This window comes from Hipposideros armiger, unplaced genomic scaffold (assembly GCF_001890085.2).
Source record: "Hipposideros armiger isolate ML-2016 unplaced genomic scaffold, ASM189008v1 scaffold_178, whole genome shotgun sequence".
Taxonomy (NCBI): domain Eukaryota; kingdom Metazoa; phylum Chordata; class Mammalia; order Chiroptera; family Hipposideridae; genus Hipposideros; species Hipposideros armiger.
In genome coordinates this window covers 2,126,840-2,141,009 of record NW_017731528.1, presented here as the reverse complement: position 1 = coordinate 2,141,009, position 14,170 = coordinate 2,126,840, and the positions used below count along the sequence as shown (strand labels likewise).

The 14,170-nt window shown below is 39.0% G+C and overlaps 1 protein-coding gene across 10 annotated transcripts in view; it reads left to right on the top strand.

Annotated features, from left to right (window-relative positions):
• The window catches only part of FRY (FRY microtubule binding protein), a 456,767-nt gene that overhangs the window by 344,510 nt on the left and 98,087 nt on the right, over positions 1-14,170 (top strand). For all 10 annotated transcript variants that reach the window (XM_019652358.1, XM_019652349.1, XM_019652352.1 and 7 more), the window contains 3 exons: positions 3,802-3,956; positions 11,164-11,263; positions 11,535-11,706. In XM_019652358.1, coding sequence (XP_019507903.1) covers positions 3,802-3,956; positions 11,164-11,263; positions 11,535-11,706 — 427 coding nt within the window. The remainder of the gene's footprint in view (positions 1-3,801; positions 3,957-11,163; positions 11,264-11,534; positions 11,707-14,170) is intronic.

Below are 14,170 nucleotides of genomic sequence, written 5' to 3'. Positions count from 1 at the left end.
CTCACGGCAGCCCAGCTCCAGGTTGAGCTGTTGTTCAGCATCTTAGCTGTAGAGGGCAGTGTCACTGGCCCTCATATGTGGGATCCAAACCAGGGCCCTCTGGCATCCCAAGCCAATTCTTAACCATTGTACCACTTGGCCAGCCCTGGTGTATGATCTTTTGAATGTGATGCTGATTTCTGTTTGCTAGTATTTTGTTGAGGATTTTTGCATCTATGTTCATTAGGGATATCAGCCTGTAATTTTCTTTTTTTTTGATATCTTTGTCTGATTTTGGGATCAGAGTAATAGTGGCCTCATAAAATGTGTTTGGGAGCTTTCCCTACTTCTGTACTTTTTGGGATAGTTTGAAGAGAATAGGTATTAATTCTTTTTTGAATGTTTTGTAAAATTCACCTGTGAAGCCATCTGGTCCAGGACTTTTGTTTGTTGGAAGCGTGTTGATTACTGATTCAATTTCTTTGGTAGGAATCAGTCTGTTCAGAGTTTCTGTTTCTTCCTGGTTCAGACTTAGTAGATTATATGCTTTTAGAAATGTATCCATTTTTTCCAGAATGTCAAATTTGTTTGCATATAGTTGCTCATAGTATTTTCTTACAGGTTTCTGTATTTCTGTGGAATCTGTTGTCACTTCTCCTCTTTCATTTCTGATTTTTTTAATTTAGGTCTCTCTCTCACTCTTTTTCTTGGTGAGTCTGGCTAAGGGTTTGTCGATTATGTTTATTTTTTCAAAAAATGAGCTCTTGGTTTTATTGACCTTTTGTATTTATTTATTTATTTATTTATTTATTTATTTATTTATTTATTTTGGTCTCTATTTCATTTATTTCTCCTCTGGTCTTTATTATTTCCTTCTTTGTACTCCTTTGAGCTTGTTTTGCTGTTCTTTCTCCAGTTCCCTTAGGTGTAAAGATAGTCTGTTGATATGAGATTGTTCTTGTTTCTTTAGATAGGCTTGCATTGCTATGAATTTTCCTCTTAGGACTGCTTTTGCTGCATCCCATAGACTTTGGGTCGTTGTGTTTTCATTTTCGTTTGTCTTGAGATAGCTTTTGATTTCTTCCTTGATCTCAGTTTTGACCCACTCGCTATTTAGTAGCATATTATTCAGTCTCCATGTATTTGTGTGCTTTCCAGGTTTCTTCTTATAATTGATTTCTGGTTCCATAGCATTGTGGTCAGAGAAGACACTTGATTTGATTTCAGTCTTCTTAAATTTATTGAGACTTGTTTTGTTTCCTAACACGTGGTCTATCTTGGAAAATGTTCCATATGCACTTGAGATGAATGTATATTCTGTTGCTTTGGGGTGAAATGCTCTAAAAATATCAATTAAATCCAGCTGGTCTAAAGTGTCATTTGAGGCCACTGTTTCCGTGTTGATTTTCTGTCTGGTGGATCTGTCCATTGGTGACAAAGGGGTGTTAAAGTCTCCTACTACGATAGTGTTACTGTTGATCTCTGTCTTTATGTCTGTCAAATCTGTTTTATATATTTAGGAGCACCTGTGTTGGGTGCATAGATGTTTACTAGGGTTATGTACTTTTGTTGAATCAATCCTTTTATTATTATGAAGTGTCCTTCTTTGTCTTTTATTGTAGTCTTCATTTTAAAGTCTATTTTTTCTGAAATAAGTATTGCTACTCCTACTTTTTTCTCATTTCCATTTGCATGAAATATCTGATTCCATCCCTTTACTTTCAGTCTGTGTGTGTCTTTTGATCTGAAATGAGTCTCTTGTAAACAGCATATGCATGGGTCCTGTTTTCTTATCCACTCAGCCATTCTATGTCTTTTGATTGAAGCATGCAGCCCACTCACATTTAAAGTGATTATTGATAGGTGCATATTTATTGCCATTTTGCTCTTTGTATATCTGATCTTCCTGGGTTAGCTTGTTTTCCCCTTTATTCTGTTTAAAAAAGCCCTTTTAACATTTCCTGCAATGCTGGCTTGGTGGTAATGCATTTCTTAAGCTTATTCTTTTCTGAGAAGCTCTTTATCTCTTCTTCAATTTTAAGTGATAGCCATGCTGAGTAGAGCAATCTTGGTTGTAGGCTTTTATTTTGCATCACTTTGAATATTTCCTGCCACTCCCTTGTGGCCTGCAGTTTCTGTAGAAAAGTCAGCTGTTAGTCTTATAGGAGTTCCTTTGTATGTAACCTGCTGTCTTTCTCTTGCTGCTTTAAGGATCCTGTCTTTGTCTTTAACCTTTGCCATTTTTACTATGATGTGTCTTGGTGTGGACCTGTTTGGGTTCAGTTTGTTTGGAATTCTCTGCACTTCCTGGGCTTGTATGTCGATTTCCTTCACCAGGGTAAGGCAGTTCTCAGTCATTATTTTTTCAAATATATTCTCAATCCCTTGCTTCTTCTCTTCTCCTTCTGGTATTCATATGATGCGAATGTTGTTGTGCTTGATGTTGTCCCACAGGTCTCTTAAACTATTTTCATTGTTTTTAATTCTTTTTTCTTTTTGTTGTTCCAACTGGGTGATTTCTGTTATATTGTCTTCTAAATCACTGATCCGATCCTCTGCTTCATCTAATCTACTGGTGATTCCTTCAAGTGTGTTCTTCATTTCAGTTATTGTATTCTTTAGTTCTAACTGGTTGTTTTTTATGATTTCTCTATCTGTCTTTATGTCCTCACTAAGTTTCTTAAACATTCTTATCATCAGTGTTCTAAACTCTGTCTCTGAAAGATTGGATATCTCTGTTTTATTTAGTTCCATTTCTAGAGGTTTCTTCTGATCTTTTACATGGGCATGTTTCTTTGTTTCTTCATTCTGTCTGTCACTGTGATTGCTTCAATGTATTATGGTGTCAGATGGGTACTAGGCTTATCAGGGGGTCACTTCATAGATTATATAAATGCCTAACTATGTGCAGTACACCTAAAATATTAATAAAATAATATTGAATATCAGGTATAATTAAAATATATAGTCATGGGATATAAAATACAGCATAGGGAGTATAGTCAATGGTACTTTAATAGCTGTGTATGATGTCAGATGGATAGTAAACTTGCTGGGGTTATCATTGAGTGAGGGGTGTAACTGTCTAATTACTATGTTTTGTACACCTGAAACTAATAATAAATAAATAAATAAATAAATAAGAAAGAACTTAAAAAAAAGAAAATGCATAAGACACTTTAATGGTTCTGGTAATCCGTGGTTTTTTACTTTTTGGTGTTCAAACTAGTGTGCTCAATTAAGATAACACATAATTTACTTATGAATCACAAACTACCTATTTTATGCTTCAGTAGGAAGCTTCTAAAGCACAATAAAATCTTGCTGATTTTCTTTCAAGTCTAACTTTTTAATGAAATGCTATTTTTAAGTCCTTTACAATAGTATCATTAGCTTTTATTTAGGCCCCTTGGGCTGATGATGTTTGACCATTCAATTAGAATATCACTCCCAACTGGGCCCATAACCTGAATAAAAAATTTTTTTAAAAATCAGAACCTTTCTTTCTCCACCTGGTTGCAACGGCAGGACAGTAGGTGACTTCAGGAGAAGGTAGGAAAATGTTATTTCCTGAGGGGAATATAGCCTCCTATATTTTGTATGACAGATTTACATAACGTCCAACTTCGTTCATACTTTTCAATTTCAGTTGCAATGTTGTGCCTCTTAAAGAGGAACACAGGGAATAAAAATTAATCCAGATGAATACTCATTCTCCACTTTCATTTTACCCCATTGACTACTGGCTAAGCTTGATGTTGTGTCTTTCCCTAGAATAGCCTCTCATTAAACATAAATAAATGGTTTTCTCTGTGTATTCAGGTTCATCAACTTGGCTGTGAAGTTGTCGTCTTGCTCTTGGAACTTAATCCCGACCAAATAAATCTCTTCAATTGGGCCATTGACCGATGCTACACAGGTTCCTACCAACTTGCATCTGGCTGCTTCAAAGCCATAGCAACTGTGTGTGGAAGCAGGTATGGTTTCTTGTAAGTGGGGGGGTACTGGTCAGGGGCAAGTACAACTAACATTGCTCTTTATGATATGAATCATTGAGAGCCGACTGTTTTTGCCATTATCCGAGCAGAGTAAATTCTATGGAAATACAAAATGGCCTCTGTTTCTCCAGCAGGTAGACCACTCTCTGTAAGTGTGCAGCTGCGTTGATTTTTTGTATTCTACCAAGAGAGTGGTTTGTTGTTATAGGACTCTTCTTTTTCATTGCCTGGAGAGTCATAGTGAAACATTAGAGCGGATTTGTAAGAGACCAAGAAGATAAATTAAATGAATTTCTAGAAATGTTTGTGACAGGTGTGAACTTTAAGCCCTTCGCCCATCTTGACACCAAACTAAACCCAAAAAGCAGCCTAAAAATGTTAAATCCACCTTGTTCAAAACTTCAGGAAGGAAGGAAAAGAAAGAAAATGAGTCACCTTGGGTCCCACAGATTACACTTTGAAAACCACTACCCTTGTTACATAAATTAGTCACTCAGTTTAGTCATTCTGCATTAATAATTTCATAGCTAAGGTACGAGGGTTTATGAGGATTCCCAAACTGCACTAACTTTTCCCAACAAAAAGCTTACGTATTACAACTCGAAACAAGGCAGCTGAAGTTTATCTTTGAAAAGACTCATAGAGACTGTTAATTTTTCTGTTTTAATTAAATGTTGCATTTTAAATGGCTGTCTTGAGCTACCGGAACAAGGGAATAAAAGTGAATTAGCTTTAAATTCCAGCCATTATTGTTCTGAATTAACAAGAACAGAATTTTAGAAGACATCTACTTTCAATAAATGTAAAATGAACATGCTATTTAGAGACAAGTTTGTCTTTAAAATTTGTATCTTTCTTTTTTGAAGATGGTAGATAATATTTCATGTCTAAAGCTTTCATTTTCCATAATCTTAGCAGTAGAATTTTTATTATGTACTTTAATCTCCATAAAAGTTATGGCAGATGAATATAATCTAAACTCTCATTTTTTCCAGCACTTTATTTCTTGATGTTAGCATTATGAAAGAATATTTAGACCTGTAGGATATTACCAAAATGACATTTTTTGCAAAAATCCCTTTCTCCAGTGTTATTTTTTAAATTTTTTTCAAATATTTTGACATAACAGAATAAATGTCTGTTCATATGACACTTGGATTTTGAAAAATATACTTAAAATTTATGACTTGGACCATAGATTCCATTGACAAAAATAAGAATAATAAAAGTTTTCTCTCTTCTCTGCCCTTCTCCTAGTGAACTTGCTTTGAACTGTTCTAGCCAAATTTATTTTGTTGCATGGTCATCTCATAAAATGTTACACTGTATTCCTCTGACTAATTCTAGGTATTATTCCTTAGGGAGCACAAATAAATGCTTTGAGAATTTAGCAGAATAGTCTCAATTTCAGTAATATCTCCAGTCACAAAAATTGGAAACCATCTATATTTAGAGTAGATTTTTTTAAAGATATCATCCTAAACTGTTTTGGTTTCTTAGACAAATATGGCATTTCAAGTTAAATTCATGGCACTCATCTTTTCTGAAGGAAGGTTAGCAAGCCAGGCAGTGCTATGGCCGTGACCTGTGGGATGACCACTCTGTCATTTCTCACCACAGGGCACATGCAAAATTTAAACGGTCAGTTGTGGCCCAAATTTGCTCTCTTTTCCCATAAATCTTCAGACTGTGTAGTCTAGACTAGCCTCGGAACTTATGTTTTCAGTACTGTTTTTCAAAAGAAATTCTGGTATTTTAGCTTTTCCTTTGTTTCCTGCATGTTTGCTTCTGAAAGACACCTAAATCTTATCAAATCATATGTTCCTGAAAAGTCATACACAAACTGGATCTTTTTTTTTTTAAATATTTTTATTGGGGAATTGGGGGAAGGGTCACAGACAAGTTGCTGTCTTTTTGTTCTTCAGTCTAGTTGTGGAGGGCATTGCATCACTGGCCCAAGTTGGCACCATCATTACACTCTTCTCCGGGCGAGGCAGATCAGTCGCCGGCTTCTGGACGGCTGCTCACTGCGGCTGCTGGCCGCTCACGCTGGCTGCTGGCTACACACGGTAGCTTATGGCAGCCCACTGCAGCAGGGGACTGCAGCCTACGCCGTCGCTGGCGACTCAAGGCAGCCCAGCTCCAGGTTGAGCTGTTGTTCAGCATCTTAGCTGTAGAGGGCAGTGTCACTGGCCCTCATATGTGGGATCCAAACCGGGGCCCTCTGGCATCCCAAGCCAGCTATTAACCAACGCGCCACTCGGCCGGCCCTGGATCATATTTTAAATTTCTCACATAAGTTATCTGTATAGTCACTCCTGTGACATTCATTTTCCAAAGTGAAGAATCCTTCTTGGAAGTAATTGCTGCCTCCTTTTTCCAATAGGAATGAGCATAAGCTGGATTTATTTTATAGGAATAGGACAGTTTGTAAGCAGATTCTTTTACTAAGGAACCAGTTATAATTGACTTGAAAATACCTAAAAGATTGAACATTTTTTAAAATGTTGTTGATTAAAATTTTCTACATTTAGTTTTAAAACATGAAATCAGCCGTTTTTGCCTAGTTAATATATCAATCCCTATATTCATCATCTGTGATAATGGGGAAAAATGGGTCTTTACATTCTTGGTTTTGGTTTCTTTTGTTTGTATAATGGAGAGAGAGGGGGGGAGAGAGAGAGGGAGAAGAAGAAGAAGAAGAAGAAGAAGAAGAGAGAGAGAGAGAGAGAGAGAGAGAGAGAGAGAGATTTGTGAACTTTATGGTCTCCAGTCAAATCTATAACTATAACTATGATATGACTCTGGTGATATTGGGAGATTTGCAAGTCAGAGTTGAACTAGAATAGGACCAGAAGAAGTGAGGATAAAAGTAGAAAGTGATGGTGCAACTGGTAATATTCATTTTGAAGAATTTTTCATAAAATTTGTTTTATATTTGATTAAAAGCTACTGAATGCAACTTGGCACTATAATTTAGCACAAAAGAAAATAGCTCGCCTGTTAGACAGCATTAGTTTAAATAACTATTTGGCTTCTGTATGTGTTCTTATTAACTTTCCTCTCAACTTGAAATTGTATCGGTATGGAACAGATAAGGAATTTGAGAAAGAGATTAAATGGCTTTCCAAGGTTATAAATCAAGGTAAACAGTATGTTCTATATTAAGTATAGGCCATTTCCAATCACTAACAACAGAATTCCCTTCACATTTAATTAAATACTTAAGAATTCCCTTCTTTCTACTCTTACCCTCCAAAATACTACTAAAATATGTTTAATAGATGTTTCAGAATTACATATAAAATCAAAGTTTTAAGTTTTAAAGAATTTTGAGATGTTTTATTTTTGTTGTTGTTTGTATGTTTGTTTTGCCTTAAGTTAGCTCTCTATAAATCTTTCCTAGTTTAAACCAGGCCCAACAAACTTGAATTCTGAAAAGTGAATGCCCCACATTTCCTAAGGGAATAGCATTTGTCTATTCCTAAGGAAGACACATGAAGCTTATGACTCATGAGTCCCTTACCTGGTGGCGTGTGGCCTCAGTTGGTCCAGTTGGCCAGCTGGAGAATTGCAGGAAAGCAGGGAGCATGGGAATTTGGGCCTTGGGAACTTACTATCCTGAGCTTGAATTCTAGCCCTGTCTCTAATCAACCTGTGTGCTCTTCAGCAAGTTACTACAGATGCTTACTCATCGGTAAAATGGGGGTGATAATGGGGTTAGGGTAAAGATTAAGGAAAACCAGTCTCTTGATCTGAGGCCTAGCACCTAGTGGGCACCCCATAAATACTGTTATTATCCACTAGTTATTGGAGGCAAAAAGCTACAAAGTAATCCCCTTTACCAACTAGTAAACTCTTTTCAGAATGCGTTAAAGTTATCCTGAGCTTTGTTGTTTGGTCTTAAAGAAACCGGAGCTAGTGGGTATTTCCCAAATTCTTCAAAATCTTCTCTCTCTTTTAGATTGAAAAGGAGTTTTATTTCTTGTGTGCTTTCTGCATCATACCAACCTTTCACAATTATTTTACCATTTGATTGTTATTCTGTGTGATCACAGCCACCTTTATTCACCTTTTACCCTCCACTGCATATGTTGAATAATTAAATGCTGAAAGGTGTAAAATTTCATCTTAAGCCTATTTTACACAGCTGAGTTCAGATTATTTATTTGTGCTCTCTTGCTCATTTGAGGTCTTTCTCGTTCTTCCTTCTCTGGGTTTCCTTCATTTACTGTATCTGTTTTACTCCTCCTCTCAGTGTTGTTTCGTATAAATTCCATAGCTCAATCTTAGGCAGCTAATGGAATGCCCTTGTTTCATGGTCAAGTGCACGGCCCCATGTGAGAGAGATGCTCTGCCTGTCCTTTTCCGGCCTGTAAATCCCTGGTGATCCAGCAGTGTTTTCCAGTGTTCTCCTCTGTATTAATATATATGAATTAAATCCCAGTGGCTGAGACAGAGATGTAGGTAGGGCACCTCTGCCACTGTGGGGCTCAGAAGGACATGTCTTTTCTGCTTTCACAATTGGCAATATTTGTTTGTAGATCCTGCAATTTGTAAGAATTCTAAAGTAGACTTTGGCTCCCCAGGTGCTTTCGAGTCAGACATATCCAGGATTCAGTCTAGGCTTCCTACTCCCACGGGGCCTTGGGCAAGTGCCTAACTTCCCTGCATCCCACATGCTGGTGATGAGTAGATCACAAATCTGAGTGAAGGCCTTGGCACAGTGACTGGCACAAAGTAAGCACATCGTGACATGAATGTCACCCAGTCTTCCCCTCCTCTTCACCACCATCACCTGTCACCACTGATTCCCCATCTGATGCATCAACCTCATGCTTTTTGTTCATTTAAAAATAAAACATCTAGAAAAGTAGTCACTTGGGAGTGCAAAATGTTAAAGCCATTTTGGAGAGCAATAGGGCAGTATCCAGCAAAATTTTAAATGTGCCCTTTGACCCCACATGATCTCCTCTAGGAATCTGTTCCGAAGAAATACTTGCACATGGAGTTTGTGGCATTATAATAGTGAACAAGTGGAATAGCAGAGGTTGGGTTCCCCAGGAAACAGCTTCAGAGATGGAGATTTGAGAGCAGGGAATGTATTATATTAGTGAAGCCCATGGGTCAGCACCTATGGGGAGTGCAGGAAGAAGCAGGACTGGGCAGAGGAACGGACACTTCAGCCAGTCCCACAGGGGCTGCTGCTGGGGATGGGCCTGGCCTTGGCCTTGGCCTTGGCCTTCGCACATACAGGCTGAAGGCAGTTCCCAGAGAGGGGTTCCGCCAGCATGATGAGCCTCCTGCTCTTCAGTGGGAAGATCGAGTGCCAGGGCCCTGAGGGGGTCCAGGTGGCACATGTCCACACTGGCATGCTGTGCAGATCATTGCTCAGGGAACAGTCTAATCTCCAGACACTGCATGTAGGTCATATGATCACATTTATGTTTAAAATCCCATGTGTTGGGGGAGAGGCACTCAGATGCATACCTTTTTATATACACGTAGTAAAGGGCTGGGACACACACCGAAATGTTGACAGTGGTTGGGTTGCCTCTAGGGTACGAAACAACAGTTGGAGGAGAGAAGGAGGTACACCTACCTACAGCCAGCACCGACCCACCAGCCATGCTAGTGAACCATCTTTAGAGTGGGTCCTCCATCATCACGTGTTTCTTTGAAAAGCAAAGTGTACTCATATATTACTAATATCAAAAAATTAAATTTGAGTAATACAGAAAATGAAAACTGAGAGTCCTTTTTCATGTGTCTAACCAATTCTCACTCTAACCTCTCATAAGCTTACTGTAAGATCGACTTCTTTGCTTAGTAGGATTGTACCTTTCTAGAAGGGTGAAAGTTATAAAACAGAACTTCTAGACAGTGTAATTATGTAGAATCACTAAAGGATAAACAATTAATACGTTTTTTCACCTCCAAACTACCTTCTGCTTTCTAAAGCTTGCCTCAAAATAAATCTGTCACTCACCTTCTACACATAAGTTGTCCAATTGTTTATCTCACCAAGTTTCTACTTATGACCTCTTTTCCACTATAGACTAAGAAAATGTATACGGTAAAAAGATGTCATCTTTAAAGAGTATTATATAGCAAGAAAAAGGTGGTTTTGATCTCCATATTCCATTTGATTATACCACTAATGCCATGTAATCTGTTCTCCCCTGGCTTCCATCCCACAGATACAATCAGTTACCAAATCCTGCTGACTTTTTCTCCTTGGTGTTTCTCAGATCTGTTCCTACTGTCCCTGCCCCAATCAAGGCCCTCATCAGTCCCATCTGGATTATTGTCACAGCTCCCACTGTTGACCCCCTATTCTCCACACAGCAGCCAGAGTGAGTCTTCAAATCCAAATGTCATTTCCTCACTGCCCACTGCAAATCCTGTAGGATTGTCGTAACTTTTAGGATGAAGTCCATAGGCCGGTCATCTTCTGAATGCACCCACCACCCATCTCCTTCTAGTCCTCTAGGTATTTCTTTCACTCAGAGATTCTGTCTTTTTCTTGTAATCCTTTAAAACGCTGTTCTCTCTACCCAGAACACGCCCACACTCCCCTTTCCATGGCCTGGCTGAGGTCTCCCCCTTGGAAAGCCGTTCCTGAGCCAGCACTGGCTTAGGTGTCCCTTGTGGGGTCTGCCACATACTGTGGCTGCTCCCATCATAGCTCTCATCGGAACTAGACTGCAAGCCGGCTTTGGGGATGGGCCAGCCTTACTCACTTAGTAGCATAAGCACTTTGCAGTTGTTCTGGTATACAGCTGGTACTTAATAAATGTAAAATGAATTCAATGAAAATATTAAGTCAGTGAGCTATGGAAAAATTTAGACGTATCATCTAAATGCTGTCCTTTCTACTTATATTTGCTTTTCATTAAAATCGATATGCACTAAAAAAAAATATTGATGTGCATTAGATATTTTTGTGTTCATTTCAACTGGCATGACAATATTCAATTTTAAACAAAAATAGAGCTATTTCCCTTTATCTACTAATAAACAATAAAAGAACATGGGGGGAAATTGCCCAGTGGGCATGGGCATGGGAATGTCATCAGTAAGTGTGACTTAGGTTAGTGTGCCATCGAGAATTTTGAGAGGTAATGATCTATGAAAATTATTACCCAGGCAGTCTTATAAACTCTGGAATTTTTTTTTTTTTTAGGAACTATCCCTTCGACATAGTGACATTGCTAAACCTTGTTCTATTCAAGGCCTCTGACACCAACAGGGAGACCTATGAAATCTCCATGCAGCTCATGCAGGCATGTACCATTTGCTGTTATAGAAACTTCCATCCTTGGGCACAGAAAGTAGAAATGGGGGTGGTGATCACTGGGTTGGTGTTTATTGAAATGTGTTTATTTTCTGCATATCACTGTAAACATAGGTGCTGATGCTCTCCCTTGAATATGACTATATTAAAATATACATTCATTATTATGGTTACTTTGAGCCTTTATTAAATAGAAGTGCTCCTGAGAGAGCCAGCTATGTTTTTCTCATACCATTTCTTACTTTCCTACCTCTTTATAGATCCTTGAAGCAAAGCTTTTTGTTTACTCAAAGAAAGTAGCTGAGCAAAGACCTGGCAGTATTCTCTACGGAACCCATGGCCCACTGCCACCCCTCTACAGCGTGTCACTAGCCCTCTTGTCATGTGAACTGGCTAGGATGTACCCTGAGCTCACTCTCCCGCTCTTCTCAGGTACCACGCAACTGTCAGTGATGACACATGTGATCACTTCTGCTCTAATTAATCTTGCTTTTTACATTCTAGTGTCACTTTGGAGTCACAATTATTGGTGTTAAAATTGTAGACCAAAATTGCTGTGGGCTAAGTCCAGTTACATATAAAAGCAAATTCTAGAATATCCTTAAATGTAAAAACAAACAAAAAAATGTGTTTATCTACAATATTGTAGGTGTAAATAAACATAGGACAGATGCAAAGGTGCTTAGATTAATCATATTTCTACATACATTATCTATGTAAAATTTCCCAAAGAAGTTAAGTATGGGTGGTATAACTTCTAATACATGTAACTGCTGCAAGTTGTTTGTTGGTGGTGACCATGATGGTGTTTTGTAGCTTTGATGTGGCTACGTATATAAATTATTGAGAGTTTGTTATTTGGCACATCGTTGCAAGTAACCTTTATGAATAATTTTTGTGAAAATCCATTTTTTTAAAGAACTGTATTTGCCAATTAACATCTTGCCTAAGCTCACATAACACCTTGCAGAAGGGCTGACTTTGGTCCCTTGAATTCATCTCCTTTTCCATCTGCATCACCACTGCCTTATTCCAAATCCTCATCAGTCACCACACCTCTGCCTCTGACACCCGACTGCCATCCACCACCATGCAAAACCAAATACGTACAGCATTTCAACTCACATGAACTCAAACGTCTCTGCCCAATTGTCCTAAAAATAATAACAGCTTCCATCTATTGAGTTGATAACATGTGCCAAGCTCTATGCCAAGCACTTATATACATTTCACTTATTTCACCCTCTGGCCCCATTAGTAGAGGTTAGAAATGAAGCTCTGGAGTCAGGCAGCCGGGGTTCATGGCTGGCCCTGCCATCACTAGCTTTGGACAGGGGTGGGGGGACTGATGAGAATCTGGACTAAGGCAGTGGTGATGAACATGGAAAAGGAGACGAATTCAAGGGACCAAAGTCAGCCCCTCTCCAAGGTACTATGTGAGCTTAGGCAAGTCACAGAGCCTTTATCTCTGTTGCCTTATCTGCAGTAATAACTACCTCCTAGGGTGTGAGGATGGAAATGAGCTAATAAATGTGAAGTGATTAGGCCAGTCCTGGCATGGGGACTGTCACCACCCCCCATCGACCACCGTAACCATCATTCCTATTTTACAGATGAGAAGGTGAGGCTTAGATACGTTCAGCAGTTTGCTCAAGACCATATAGCAAGGAAGCATCCAAGTCAGAATTAAATCTAGACGTCTTTCTCCAAAGCCAGTACTATAAAATTGGAACTCCTTCATCTGTAGGACTCCTCCTTTTCCAAACTTGCTTTACACCCAAGAACCCTCTACTCCAGTCACATGTAACCTTTTAATAGCATGCCAAGGCCTTTTGTAAATTCTTGTTTCTGTTGACCCTGTTCTGCTGAAAACACAAATGCTAACTGATGCTCTCCCTTCAGTATGACTGTATTAAAATATGCGTTCATTAGTATAGTTACTTTGAAACTTTGTTAATCGGAAATGCTCCTGAGAGAGCCAGCCAATGTTTTTCTGCTGGAAATGACCCTTCTCTCCCTTTTCCTAACTCCCAACCTTCCCTAAGATCTAATTTAAAAGCTTTTTCTACTGTGAAGAACCTCTCCATCTGTCTGAGACAGAGTTATCAGAGTTAGGCACGTCCTTGCATTGTGCCTGAAACAGTGAGGGGACTCAAGAAAAGCCATTTTGATAAATTAATTCTCTTCTTGGAAAACTAATATTGATTTCTAGTCACTTCAACCAAGAGATGAGTGCCACCTCTGAGCTTGGGTCCTCTGAGTGGTGGATGAAACAGTCTCTCCCATTGAAGGTTCATAGTCTAGTAATAAAGAAATATGTGAGATTTTATGTTATGATACAATACAGGAAGTGCAATAAAAAAAAGCACATCCTGTGTATGAGATGGAAGTTGAAGGAGTGATCAATTATTGGGCCATGAATATCAGGAAAGACTTCCCAGAGTTGATGTCTGAGCCACAGATCGAAAGAAGAGTAGAAATTTGCAAAGCAGATGAGTAGCTGACATTACAGTTGGGAAGTAGGTAAGCATTACAGACCAAGGAAATAGTGTATGCCTTTGGCCCAGAGGCATAAAATAACAGGTTGTGCTTGAGAGATGAGGTAGTAGTCAGTTTGGCTAATATAATATATGTAGGGGTGCAGGGGAATCATGGACAGACAAGCAGGCAGGAGTCCAATCCTGGAGGGACTTGTATGGTTCCCCAAGGAGGTGGTGGGCCAGTTGTCTCTGTGTCCTCCTTGGAACCCCATAGGACCCTGTGAACAGGGAGGGCATCTGAGCAAGCTGCTTTGGCTTTGAAAGCCACTGACCAGTTTCAAACAAAAGAGAAAGGACAGGATCAGAGGTTTAGGACCAGGCGGGAAGTGGGAGCTCAGCCTGGGAGACCAAGTGTA